Genomic DNA, 14,563 nt, shown 5'->3' on the forward strand with positions numbered 1-14,563 from the left:
GAGATGCATTCATTTTCTTGATGTGTTTATTTTTCAGTTGAGGGGAAGGTGACTGGTCCCTTGAGCCCAGAAGAATGAACTCAGAGGAAGCTGTTTACACGAGGTTCTCCCGCTCACCAGCTGTTGAGAGTCTGTGGATGGAGAGCAGGATCTTATTACTTCAATGGAAGCCTGGGACCATGTTCCCAACCACCAACCCACCAAGAGGATTTGGTACAGTGGGGCTGCCTAATAAATGATTCATCAGAAGCATTTGATACAAATGTGTCTTGCAGCAGCCTCTTCAAATTTAGTGTTGCCTTCTTTTCTAGCCTTGCGTGTGTTTAATGATCCCACTGCCTCTCACTCCAGCGCCAGTACTGACCTGAAGGCTGGATCCACAATGGAATTCTCTTCGTGCAGGCTGGGTCTGTCCTGTTTGACAGCTATTTATAGAGCCAGTGTGGGTTAGTAACTATTTATTGAGTGCCAGTTCCATGTCAATTGTTAGGCTGGGTGCTTTACAAACATTTAATCCTCACAAAAACCCTGTGAGGTTGAACCTATTATCTCCATTTTGCCCACGAGCAAATGGAGGCTCAGAGAGGTTGTGTGCTGTGTATAAGGTCACACAGTTGGCAGAGTCAGGGCTCAAATTGAGATGAAATCCAAAGCCCCTCCACTTTAACACGCTGCTTTGCCTATCACTGCTCCAGAGATCACTAGCCCACCATATCATCACTGGCATTCCTCTCATAAATAGAGTTGGGGATGGCAGCGTATGTGATGGGAAATGTCTGAAAGGGAGGGTCAGGGAGCTTTAGAGGCACTGAAAAATCACAGAATTATTCTCTAAGAAAAATAACACAATGCTCTTTTAGATCAGAAGTTGATAAACTGTGGCCTGTGAGTCAAATCCGCCCCCAACCTCTTTTTGTAAGTTAAGTTTTAGGGGAACACAGCCACACCCAGTCCTTTACGGACTGCCTAAGGCTGCTTCCTCTCCACAATGGCAGAGTTGCATAGTTGTGACAGAGGCCATATGGCTCTCAAAGCCTAAAATATTGATTCTCTGGGCCTTTCTAGACAAGGTTTGCTGACACCTGTTTTAGATGACTTAGGAAGAGAGCCAATAATTTTTATTAAGGCCAATTAATTATTTTTTTCATTTGACTGAAAAACCGACTTAAAGATTCGTACTGCTAAGGCCATCACTGGTGGTGGAGTGGGGCACGAGGGTGGGGCTGTAGGGATCCAACCAGGGGAGGTTAAGGGACAGGGAGGAGAAGGGGGAGGCCTGGGCCTCTGGGTCCCCACTCAGCTCCTCCCCCCCAGACTCATCCCACTCATGTCCTTCCGATTTCCCCTGCCAAATCAAGTTTCCTAAAATAACTCTGCTCATAAACTTGTAAGTGGCTTCCCACTTACAAAATGCTCAAATTCCAACACCCCAGCTGGGAATTTAGAGACCATAACAATCTGACCCCTATGAATCTCTCTCTCCACCCCTTTTATTCTTTTTTTTAATCATGAGGAAGTCACGCCAAGTTTGGGTTTATATTTCAAAGCCAATGTACTTGTCTTTGATTCACTTTTATGTAAGCAGAAAAGTAAACATATAACAGTTGTAGGTGATAATAGGAAACCAGGCTGAGCTTTCTCATACATGATGTATTGATACTTCACCTAAGCTAAAAGTTATATCAACAGGGACTTCCCTGGCGGTCCAGTGGTTAAGACTCCGTGTTTCCACTGCTGGGGACTCAGGTTCGATCCCTGGTGGGGGAACTAGGATCCCACATGCCTAGCTGCGCAACAAAAACAAAAAGTTATAAACAAAAGAGAAGTTTATAAATGTTTCAGTTACTTTTCTACAGAAGGCATTATCCAATTGTGTTTAGAAAAAAACTATTCCAGCTAAGGTTTTTGTTTTGTTTTTAAATTGTATTATCATAAGCTCTCTCCCACGTTGCTGTGTATTTTTCATAAAGATAATTTTTCATGGCTGAGAATATTTCATCTCCTATATGTTCTAGAATTTTCCTAATACTGCCCGGGTATTTGGGCATTAAAGGTTGCTGTTTTCATTTGTTTCAACTCCTATCTCCATTCCCTCTAGTTATTCTTCTCCTTCTTGTTCACCTTTGCTCAGGCTGTTTTCTTGGCTTGGGAAGGATCCTATTGTCCTTTCCCGTCTGCTTAAGTCCTGTCACCTTCCCTCTTCAATCTCCAATTGCTAGGAGAGAGTTCAGATTTACCTTTAGAATGAGGGACAGATTTCAAGAGACTCACTTCCCTAGAAGGTGCTGACATGGTACCATCTGAACTTGACTGCAATGGCACTGCAGTATCAAAGGGCTCAGAAACCATTATTTCCTGGTGCTGTACTCAAGAATGGTTTATTTTAGAAAAGAATAATAGATAGCGGACATATACTGTGTACTTTCCATATGTCAGGCATTATCGTAAGCACTGTATATACATTGTCATTTATCTTCCCGACAACCCTTTCAAGTGGGTCCTGTTAATACTCTCATTGTACAAATAAGAATATTGAGGTACAGAGAGGTTAAGAAATCACCCAAGGCCACACCACTGGTAAGTGGGAGATTTGGCATTTGAATTCACACAGTCTGGTGTCAGAGTCCTGGAGCTTAGCCAGTGAAATAGAAGTGCCGTCAACTCACAACGGCCCTCTCTCTCCCTAGTCTCAATCATGCAGTCTCAATCGGGCCCATACCATCTTCAGAGCATATGCAGAGAGAGAGGGGCTGCTGAGCAATGTTCTTACTAGCAACAGTGAGCCTGCTCTGCTGTGTTGGAGAGACCTGGCTGGGGGCCAGCATCCTTTCACACAGAGGAGCTCAAGAGGCAGATAAATTTGCTGTGTCCTTGATCATTCTCTGAACATGATGAATCCAGGGGCATTTCCAGAGCCAAGGTAGGATGTGATGGAAACACTGTGTCTTCCAGACCTCACTTATCTCAGTGTCCCAGGGGCCTAGCATAAAGCAGGCCATCATTCATGGAGAAGGGCTTGTGACATAGTAACATCATAACGGCTACAGTTTAGTTAACTGCCCCTCTCATGCTCTCTCCCAGGAAAGAGAGGGACCTTATGAGAGTGATGAGAGATGGATCTTATGAGAGTGAGGGTGGGGAGAAGAGATTCAGAGTGCATTCCAAAGGTGAGTACAGTTGCAAAGCTGAGTCAGAAAGGGAATGCATAGTAACTGGCCTCTAGTTTGAAGAATGAAAGAACCTCAGGGTTCGGAAAGATGTTAAAGGTTATCTCTGCCAGTTATTTTCCAGTGCCTGATCCCCCCTAGGACAGCTCTGACAAGGAAATGCCCAGCCCTCTGTTTGGACACCTCCACTGATGGGGACGTTCCAACCAAACAAAAATCCATTCCAGTTCGGTATGGTTCTCTTAGAAAATTGGACTTTTTGTTGAGTGGAAATCTATCTTCCTGTAGCTTCCACCAAATTGGGTCTAATTCTATCTGTGGGAGGCTAGAGGACAAGCCAGATTCCTCCTCCACACAACAGCCCTAGAGAGATTTGAAGTCTAAATGACTGTGTCCTCCCTGAGTTTTTCCTCTCCAGGCTAAATACTCACAGGTGCTTTAATTGTGTCTCTTCTCACATGGTTTCCAGGCCCCTTGTCAGATTTGCGTCCACTGACTGCTTCCCGCTTTGCTTAGGGCTCTCCAAGTATGGAGCTAGACCACCCCACAGAGCACAAGCTCACGTCAGACCAGAACCATCCCTTCCCTCCTATGAGAGCTTCTAGGATCAGAAATTAGTACTCCAAGTTCCAAGGGGTTCCAGGGATTTTGGGTGAATTTATTTTTGGTCAGAAGGGGGCAGGAAAAAAAAATGAGATTTCTGTGGTTGGGAAGAGATGATAATAGATAATATTTTTTGAATGCTTATTACATGCCAGACACTGTGCTTAACACTTAATATGAATTCTCTCATTTAATCCACTCAACCACCCTTACAGGTGGTACTGTTATGATGCCCATTTCACAGCTGAAGAAACTGAGGCTTAGAGAAGCTCCGGGTTTTCCGAGGCTATGTGGTGTATGTCAAGACTCAGGCCAAATATTAACAGGGAGCCATGGGTGAAGATTTGGCTTCAACAAAGAGCAGCATCTGGCCAGTGATTATGCTTCAGAAAAGCCAGGTATGACAGTGAAAACTGGTTAGGGGTGAGGATAGGACTTCTAAGACCCCAGAGATCAAGAAGCAGAAAGCCATGCCATGGTGGCACAGAAGGATATGATGTACAAGGCAGTAATAACAGTAGCAGCTACCATTTGTTAAATGTGTCTAAATCGGGCGTTTTGCATACATAATCTCCTTTAATCCTCACAACAACCCTAAGTGGGAATTACTACCACTATGATCGCTATGTTACAGATAAGGAAATTGAGGCTTACTGAGGTTAAATGACTCACTGAAGGCTACACAGCTGGTAAGCAGCAGTGGCAGGATTAAAATTCAGATGGCTGACTCCAGGGCGATGGCCCTACACTGACTCCCAAAGGGAAAGACTGTTGGCAAGAAACTTAAGGGAAGAAATTTTCTCTCCCAAGAGATGGGGGATCCCAGAACTTACGAGGGAACTCAGGGCTGCAGGCGATGCCTGGCAAGAGAGAACAGGAAACCTGGTTCTGGAAGAGACAATTTTGCCAGACTCTTTAAATCAGCAGTGCCAAGCCTGAGGCTATCCTAAATTGGGATTTAGTCAGAAAGGCTGTCCTGAAGGCCGAGGAACCTCATTCAAATAAATATCTATGACCAGATATGCTATCTCAGAATCAGAAACCTGTGTTGAAAAGTCATCTGTTTTTGTGCTTCTGTAGTTCCCTTTTTCCTTTTTTTTAAAAAGCAATTTGCTTTCTCTCAGTTCAATGGCGATCAAACTTTAGTGTGCATCAGAATCACCTGGAGGACTTGTTAAAACATTGATTACTGTACCCCCCTCCCACCCCCCGGAGATTCTGATTTAGTAGGTCTGCGGATGAAGCCTGAGAATTTGTACTACTAACAAGTTAGCAGGTGCTGCTGATTCAGCTGGTCTGGGGATTACATTTGAGAACAAGGGCTTTGGTTTATTAGAAAAGCTACTTTTGAAAATTTCTAAACTGACTCGGCTGTGAAGAGGCAAAGGACTTGCCCACAGGCCAGAAGCAGCGGGAGTGGGTCGGGGAGCAGACTTAGTGCCCAGCTAGGTGAATGCCTGCTGTATGGGTTGGGGAAGACAGAAGTCACAGCTAGAAGAGACTAGCTGTTTACAGATGAGAATAAGGGAAACCAGAAGGCCCGGGAAGCTGGGCAGGGAGCCAGACTGGCCAACGGAGACAGAGATCTGGCGAGAGCAGAAGTCAAACGGGGTAGCACTCTTGTCAAAAGCTGCAGGCTCTTGGCTGGGCTGCAGGGAAAGAACTAGGGGAGCGGGGAGGCAAGGGGCCAGGAGTGAGCTCCTGGGATGTGGCCTGGGACAGAATCTGGAGATCGCATTTCAGCTGTGACTCACTGTCTCCAAAGCTTCTTTCTGCCTCCTTTGGGGGTTAAGCCCATCAGCCACAGAGTGCCCAGGAGTTACCCTGTGACAGTAGTGAGGTAAAGTCCTTGCAGCAAGGGAACTGGGGACAGTGCTAAATGCTGTTTCTTCTTCACTGGGTCACACAGTGGCAGGCAGGTGCAGGGCTGGGGAGCTCACAGTAGGGTGGTTTGACTTCTGATGTTCTCCAGTCCCTAGGCTGCATTTCTCCCTCATGGGAAACTGACTCAGCTGCAGTGCGCGTGCATTGCGGAGAATGGCCTGCGTGGCTTCAGCGGCAGGCTAGTCGCTGGGTGCCTGGCTGGTCTCATCTCTCCTCATGGAACTGGGGCAGCTTGGAGAGGAGGCTCCGTTCCCTTGATACCAAGAAAAGGAGCATCTCTCTGCAAGACTGCATGCCACTACTTTCAGATGCAGGAGCAAAATTGTGCACATAGGCCCTGGACCCTGGTCTTCAAAAACAACCCACCTAGCCTGAACTAGTTTTTCCTTTTGTTCCCTTCATCCCGTTTCTTGTACATGTCTGTCCAGTTAAAAAAGGATTTATTGAATGCATACTAGATGGCAGGCCCTGTGCTGGTGATACAGATATGGGTAAAAGAAATTTCGACCCACAAGTATAGTCGGGGAGATCCATCTACAGAGATAATTACAGCCTGGTAGGATAAATGCTGTTTCTTAAACGTAGAGACCGTGCCCTCTCAGGACCTTTGTATTTGCTGTTTCTTCTATCTAGAATGCTCTTCTCCAAATGTTTGTATAGTTATTCTCTCACTCTCAGGAGTGACCCGAGAGAGGCCTTCCCTGACTCTCCTACCGAACATGGAGCCCACACAATTCTCTGAGTCCATTTATCCCGTGTAATTTTTCTCTGTAAAACGTCTAAACTCCTTACATTATATATATATATATATATATATATATATATATATATATATATATATATATATATATATGTATGTATATAAAATGCCTTGTCACTGCTGATTCTCAGTCCGTGGAATTGGTACCTAATAGGTACTCAATATATTTTTCCCTTTTGTTCATTCACCATAAATGATTGCCCAGTTGAACTTTTCTGAACCTCTCCAGTCATCGAAATGGAAGATGAGGCCTGTCCACTTGGGGAAGAACATTCTGAATCGTACCTTCCCAAGCTTTCTCGTCTCTAGTGTCTCCTCAGTCCAGACTGAGCAGGTTCTAGCTTCCCACCAATAACTGTAATTACTGAGCATTAACTATGTACTGGGCACTTCCAATACGTTATTTAATCTTCATAATGCTCTGCGAAGTCAGAATTATTTCTTATTTTACCAAAGATGAAACAGGCTCTGGGAGAGTAGTTGCTCAAAGTCACAGCGAGCAAGGTTTCCAGGGGGCTCTTTGGGAAAGGTCTACCAGGCTCCACAGTCTACCCAAGTTTCTGTCACGTGCCTACAGGCTTTCCCCATGTTTCCACTACATCCCCCTCCCAGCCATTTCCTTCTCACTGGACCGCTGGGCCTGTCTTAGGCTGGCTGCTTCTCCAAGGCTAGCATAAGGAGGTGCTTCAGATGTTTGCAGGATGGAGAAGGGGCTCATCTATCTCCAGGGCCAGAGCTTTCCATCCGCTGCCCTCCCCACGGACCCGGCTGCTGGATGCCCAGTGGTCCATTCCAAAGCCTGCAGCAATCGCGCGCTCTGGAGGAAAAAGGATGGGGGAAGGAGGGCGAGGCTTCTTCAAACGACCGGCGGGACCGAGGGGCAAGCACTCCTCTCTCTCTGCCGCTCCGTCGCTGCACCGGATAACCAGCACCCCCCTTCCACCCCTCCCCATCTCGTCTCGCAGCAGGGCGCGTGCGCAAGGCGCTCCTCGCCCCCTCCCTTCCGCGGGCCGCCCTTTCACCCTGGCAACGGCGGCGCGACTGCGGCGCGCGCGGGGCTGGGCGCGGACGGGGCGCGGCCGGGCGGCGCCGGTGCGGTGTGAGGCTGAGGCCCAGGCGGCGGTGGCCCAGCAGAGTAACTGCCGCGGGTAGCCGTGTCGGCGTGTCCGACGTCCCTCCGTCTCCTCGCAAGGTTCTTCGACGCGGTTTTGGGTCTAGCGGACACAGCCCCTGGCCATGGACTCCCAGAAAGTAAGCGCGGGCGGGGGGCGCTGGGCCGCCGAGGCTGGGCGGAGCGCCCCGGCCGGGTGGGCGGTGGGCGAGCAGGGCTGGCCAGGCCAGCCTGGGGCTGGGCTATGGCCGCGGAGGGCGAGGCCGCCAGGCCGCTTTGCTCTTTCCCAGGAGCAAAGCGGCGCCCGCCGGGCTGCGGGGACCGCGCCCCGTGACCCTGGATAGCTTCTGTCCTGTACTTGGTCCTGGGTCCTGGGCCCTGGCTCCTGAGGGGATAGCGGGAGCCGCCCCCAGTTTTTCATCATTTTTTGCAACGGTCTGGGCCCCCTTTGATTCTCGCAGCCTCCCGGCGTGCTAGTGAGGGTTTATCCATCCTTAGCAGAAGAGGAAGCCAAGGCACATGGGGGTCTACCGGCTGACGCCGAAGCTGACCCCTCTCCTCGACCCAGTCTTCTCCTATCTTGGCAAAATCTGTGCCTCTTTAGGTCGGGAGCCCGATCTCCTTAGTACCGCCCCTCGCCCCAGCCTTGTCCACCGCCCAGCCCTCCTCGGGACTAGTTCACTAGAACGTCTTGGTGTTTAGTGTTGGTTGAATTGAGAGAAAAGACTGACAGTTGTCAGAGCAGCGGTCCCACCCTCCGACCAGTTCAGTGTTGCTGGTCAGTTACCTTAATGGTTGTTTTGGCATGTTTTGTACTTTCTGAACAAGTTAAAGAAAGGTTATACAGAACTAGCCGTTTATATTAACCAAAAAAAAAAAAAAATTTAGAGAACATAGCCAACGTTCTGAATACAATTAGAAATGTTATTAATATTTAGTTATAATCCCTATATAAAAATCAACCACCGTGCTCTCTTTGTTAGATTATAGTAATTGAAATATAGTGCAGTATAGGAAGGAACACAGTGTTACTAATAATGTAGCAGGGAAAAACAAGGGCATGTCCAAGAGGCCATTCTTTTCTATTATTAGATAGAAAGCACTTGGAAAAACGTTAGAACATTGTTTTCTATAATTTTGCCTGGATTCACTTCCTTGAGGAGCCCTGGGGGCATGAGAGAATAGTGTAGTGATGTGTTTAGCGTTAACTATTACAGTATTTAACAAAAGTCATATGATTTCATTGTATGTGTGCATCTTGAAACTCAGGTATATTCAGTTTTTTTATTTGCATGACTATTAGTAAGACATTTTTTAAAAATTACATTTTGTGTGTTTTGAATTTGTAAAACATTTCAAAGCTTATTTAACTTTTTAAATAAAAGTCATGTGGTATCTGAGTGGACGTTAGTTCAGAGCAAATGGAAGGGCAAAGACTTGGAGTCCAGAGACTTGGGTTCCGTGCTGCTATATGTAGCTCTGTGATATGGAGCAAATCACTTAACTATGATTAATCAATTTCCTCATATATACAGTGGAAATAAGAATATTGTATAGAGTTACTGTAAAAAGCAGGTAATATAATTAAGTATGAATTATGTACTTTAAAGTACAGTGCCTTAAAGTTTACAAAGAATAAGTACTAAAATACTCTGTGTGCTGTAAAATATAATTTTAAAAAGTATTATAATGTGGATCATCTTATTTTGCCAGGGCATGCATTGTCTCTCATTTTAATGAGGACTCAAGAGTTGGAGTGAGTCCTGCAAGGTCATACCACTAGCCATACATAAGGCTAAGATCTGAACTTGATTTCATTCCAAATCTTGTATTTGAGTACCTACACATACTGTGTACAGTTTTACCAGAGGTAGCGAAGAATTAGCTGTTCTTTCTTACCGGTACTAATGTATCTTAGATAACTTAGAGAATCAACTTCTCAATATTAGAAAATACGTTGAATTTCATTGATAGTCTCAAATAATATTTCTAATAAAAAACGCTTTGCTTTATAGCTTAAAATAAGCATCATGTGTTGATGCTTATAACCAATTCAGTGCTCTGAATTTGAGCATTCTTTTCTCATGAATTACTGCAGAATCAATTATATACCTCAACTAATAATGAACTGAGCTGGTTATGTATTTCTCTTGAAATAAGACAGTAGTAGTACACCCCTGGCATGATTTTTCTTTTCTATTATAGAATGTTACAACGAAAATAATAGCAGGGATGATACCTTAGTCAGCATAAGGAAACATAGTTACTGCAAGTGGCAAAGGGTGAGAGTGGCTTGAATATATACCCATTTGTAAGGTATTTGGGATTTGGGCTTTAAATTATTAAGAGGATGGCTTCAGAGTCGTCTCCAGTCCTACCATTTATGAACTGAATGAGGTTGGGCAATTTGCTGTCTCCATTTCCTCGTCTTTAAAGTCTCCTTACCTCAAGGGTTATGAAGATCGTGTTAATTTTTAAAAATCACTTGGTGCCTAGCACACATAAGTACTATCCGTTAGTTATTAGTAATCTCATAATCTCAACTTCAAAATAACTTTATCCCTTTGTTGATAATTTGTATAACCGTTTTTCTAATCCAGTCTAGCCATTTCTTACCTTTGTCCTTAAGTTTAAAGCATGTTTTCTGTGTTTATGTCTGTAATAAATGTTTCAAATGATGGTGCCAAAGAAGAGTTGTTAAATCCTAATTGAAAGAGGATTGGAAGTTCTGACTCATGCAATCTGACAATAGAGGTTAAGTTAACTGGACAGTCTTACAGAAGCTTGATGGTGGCTAGTCAGCAAATGGATTAGCTTGACCAGCTGCTTTTTTGTCTGTGAAAACAACTTGGACTTGTGTTAGCAACAGATGCTCTGTTTGAGTAGAGGAAGAAAACATGATTACCTTGGGTATGTCAGGTGTACTGTTGGATACAGAAAACCACAGTATTATCTTCTAGAAATAAACAGAGGGATTTTGTTTATATCGAGTTTCTGGGACACTTGTGAACAGGATGTGTTATGGATAGGTGGCTTTATTTGATACTCAAACCTTTTGATTATGTCCTTAAGTGGTTTTAAGATAAAATCCCAATGGTTTCTTTACCTGATAAAATGTGTATGTTCAAAGAAACCATTGAAACAAATAAGACATTTGCACCTTTCTAGAATCTTGGTGCTTAGAATTTGATAGTTTCAGTTAAATTCTTGTGCAGGAGATCATTCATATTCATAAGGGTTGCTGTTTCTAGGAAAGGTTTGTGCTGTAGGAATAATAAAGGTGGAGAGGAAAGGGGAAGGGATCCCAGAGGAAAGATGTCATCAAGAGCATACATTGTCAGTTGTTTGCTTTTCCTCACTTTTCCCCGCATATTCTACTTTCTGCTTGGAAAGGAATAGTGACAGTCAGGCAAGGCTTGATGTGCAAGACTGGACAAACCTAGACTGAGGTGATTGAACTGAGTAGGGAGAGTTTTAAAGCACAACACAACCTGCAACCAGTAGCATGTCTAGACTTCGCTTCCTCATCCCAGTTTCTTCCTCTGCCCTGGTATTTGCTATCCTTTGCCTTCTTGTACCCTAACAGTTCGGAGACCTCCACCATATCCAGATAACCAACCGTCTCTGATGTTCCAAAATTACGCCTTTTTCTCAGTTCTGAGGAAAGGAAAGAGGAATGAAATTTGAGTATTGTTCTGTATCCAGTATTGTATTAGACTGCTTTAAATTCTCACAACAGCTGTTATTCCTATTGTAAAGATATGGAAGATGGAACTGAGAGGTTAAATAACTTGTTCAGAGTCACACAGCTAGCAAGTGGTAGTCTGGATTCATACCAGGTCTTTCTTCACAGCTCAAGCTTTTTTCATTACCACCCTTCTTGCCTTGCTCCTTTGCCTTTAAATGGTGGTATGATTAATGTCATTAAAACTTAAGATATTAACTTAAGATATAAACTTAAGATATATCTTAACTTAAGATATAAACTTAAGATATATCTTAAGATATATCTTTATCTTAAGGTATATCTTATATCTTAAGATAAAACTTAAGATATAAACCCCTATAAAGTAGTTTTTTGTTTGTTTGTTTGTTAAGAAACTAGTTTAGTTTAGTAAAAATCGTTGTTAGAAAGTATAGAACATGATTTAGATAAAACTCTGGAATTTGGTCTCCCTTGCTGCTACAAATCATTTTTCTGTAGTATATGTATCTCCCTTCTCTCCAGCTCTCTTTCTTTTTTGAGGAAAGGTCTTTGCTTTCTAAAATAGAGGTGTGAACAGGAAAGTATAACGGGTTTTATACACCCCAGCCAAGCACAACTGCAGTCATTCCCGTGGAGTGGATCAGAGTAATCTGGGATGTACAAGGTACGAAGTACCCTTTTCAAAGGACCATGCTGACATACTCGTATCACTGTGTTTAAATACAGACACCTTCATTTTTATTGAACTTGACAGTTTAAAAAAACTAGAAATATAGTGAAACAGACCTAACTTTAAAAAAAATTTTTAAAGACAATGGTTCTTTGCAATGCCTGGCTGAATGTAAGCAGGATTATTCATGCAGCAAACACATATTGAATGCCGTAGTGATAGATATTCCACTCCAGTGTAGGGTGGACAATACCTCGAAGTTAGTGGATTTTTTCTACAGCTTTCTTTTTGTATGTTTTATATCCTCAGTTGGCACTTCTTCCCAGCCACAAGGTTCTGATGAATCTGGTCTCAGTTATTGATATTTGTTGATGATAGCTAATTATATTTTGAACTAATTTATAATAGTGTTAGCACTGCCAGCCTGTGCACTTCTGTTGCATTATAAATATAAGTAATACAAGTTTATTATAGGAAATTAGGAAATATAGATAAATGAAAAAATAAAATAAAAATCACCCATAATCCTGCCACCCAGAGATAACTTCTTTTAACATTTGTATATATTACAGTCTAGTCTTTTTTAATGCATATAGAAACTTAAAAAAACTATGGTATCATGCTATGTATAGTGATTTATAATTTGCCTCTCACTTAATATGTAATGATATCTTTTACCATGTTAATATCATTCTACAGCACTTTTAATGATTTAGCAGAATTCTTTAATATGGATATATATTACGTGATTTTTTTTTAAATTTTAATTTTTTTTGGCTGCGTTGGGTCTTTGTTGCTTCACGTGCGCTTTCTCTAGTTGTTAGCGGGGGCTACTCTTTGTTGCAGTGCGCGGGCTTCTCACTGCGGTGGCTTCTCTTGTTGCGGAGCACAGGCTCTAGGCACACGGGCTTCAGTAGTTGTGGCATGTGGGCCTCAGTAGTTGTGGCTCACGGGCTCTAGAGTGCAGGCTCAGTAGTTGTGGCGCACGGGCTTAGTTGCTCCGGGGCATGTGGGATCTTCCTGGACCAGGGGTCGAAGCTGTGTCCCCTGCATTGGCAGGAGGATTCTTAACCACTGCGCCACCAGGGAAGCCCTACTTGATTTTTAGTTAGTATCCTTTTGTCATACGTTTATGTTGGTCCTAACCTTTTAATATTATAAATAACAGTAAGATGAACATCTTTGTCATCAAGTCTCAGCTTATACTCTTTAATTATTTACTTAGAATAAATTAGTAGAAATGGAATTACTGAGTCATTGTGTATATGCTTTTAAATATCTTTTGATGTGAATTGCCAAGTCGCCCTTCAGAAAGGTTATGTCAGTTTATACTGCTACCAGTGGTACCTGAGAGTACCCCCATCTCTACTTCCATTCCACTTCCCTTAATTAGATGATGGGACCTCTGGTTTCCATGGCCGAATGTGAGCCTCCTAGACTTCATTGGATGGAACAGCCAGTTCAGAGGCCATGAAAATGGATGAGGCTTCCTCAGCCTCTGATACACTGTATTTCCTCAAATCCTAGTTGGGAAAGTACCTCTTCTTCTGCCCTGATATCTGCAGCTGGGCTCAGGGTGAAAAGACAGTGTTCCCCACCAGGTCTTTTATTAGATTTTCTTTTCTGTGGATCACCTCAGTTGCATCTGTATACAGAGGTAGTAATCCCAGCTGTTTTCACTGTTACAGAGGGCGTAGCTTTCTACCAGGTAACTATTTATGATTATCAGATTCTTGAATTCCTCAACAATATATAATTCTCCTTTTCTAGCTCGTTGCATCACTTTTGAGCACAATACTCTTGTTATGTGTTGCCATAGCTATGGTCAGCTGGTAAGATTCTGGTTGTTTAACTTACCAACTGGATAGAGCATTGTGGATTTCTATTCATTACCTAATTCAAAGGAGAGGTCTTTGGTGTGGAGTGATACAAGTGGCGTAATTCCTGGTGGCATTAGGATTTTTCACTGATCCCTTTGCTCTGGTTGCAGGAACCCTGTGACTGTTTTGTACAGTCCTCTGCAGTGTATGCAGCCTAGAGTGGTGTAAAAGTACAGACTCTGGAGGCAGCTTCCTGGATTTGAATTGTGACTGCCATTTGACAGCTGTGTGATCAAAGGAAGTTTCTTAACTTCTTTAACCTTCTCTTTCTTCAACCATAAAATGGAAAGACTAATACTACTTTCTATTGTGATGATTAAAAAGATAGTCCATGTTAGAAGCTTAGCATAGTGCCTGGCACATAGAAAGTGCTTAATGAATACTAACTGAAATGGCTATAGTAATAGTTTGGCCCCTTTAAATTGTAGATTGATTAGTGATATTTGCAGTGGTTCTAGATTCGTGTATCTCAGCTGTCTGGAATACTAATGTAGAATTTGAATCAGAAATTTTCTCCTGGTCTGAGTAGACGCTGGTGGGAAACCCATATATCAGTGTCTAATTATGGCCACTTGGTTATTGATGCCTTTGGATTCAGAGTAGCATATAAACACGGGTATAATGGTTTTTTGCCACTGGTTCTAAGAACAGGAAGTTTCTGCATCATAACTTCAGGGGCTTATTGCACTGGATAGTTTCCAGTTAAGTAGCCCAGTTGGCAGAGTTTTTTGTTGAATGCAGAATTAAGACTCACATTTGAATTTGTCATATTCACATATATT

The 14,563-nt window shown here is 43.2% G+C and overlaps 2 protein-coding genes across 7 annotated transcripts in view; both read left to right on the forward strand.

Annotated features, from left to right (window-relative positions):
- Positions 1-252, forward strand: part of SLC44A1 (solute carrier family 44 member 1) — a 221,398-nt gene extending 221,146 nt beyond the window's left edge. The window contains exon 16 of the mRNA XM_057548467.1: positions 38-252. Coding sequence (XP_057404450.1) covers positions 38-52 — 15 coding nt within the window. The 3' untranslated portion in view covers positions 53-252. The remainder of the gene's footprint in view (positions 1-37) is intronic.
- Positions 253-7,457: 7,205 nt separating this feature from the next.
- FSD1L (fibronectin type III and SPRY domain containing 1 like) overlaps positions 7,458-14,563 on the forward strand; it is a 66,727-nt gene continuing 59,621 nt past the window's right edge. For all 6 annotated transcript variants that reach the window (XM_007178263.2, XM_007178266.2, XM_007178264.2 and 3 more), the window contains exon 1: positions 7,458-7,665. In XM_007178263.2, the coding sequence (XP_007178325.1) occupies positions 7,651-7,665 (15 nt within the window). In that variant the 5' untranslated portion in view covers positions 7,458-7,650. The remainder of the gene's footprint in view (positions 7,666-14,563) is intronic.

The sequence above is a fragment of the Balaenoptera acutorostrata genome, chromosome 6 (genome assembly GCF_949987535.1).
Source record: "Balaenoptera acutorostrata chromosome 6, mBalAcu1.1, whole genome shotgun sequence".
Lineage (NCBI taxonomy): Eukaryota > Metazoa > Chordata > Mammalia > Artiodactyla > Balaenopteridae > Balaenoptera > Balaenoptera acutorostrata.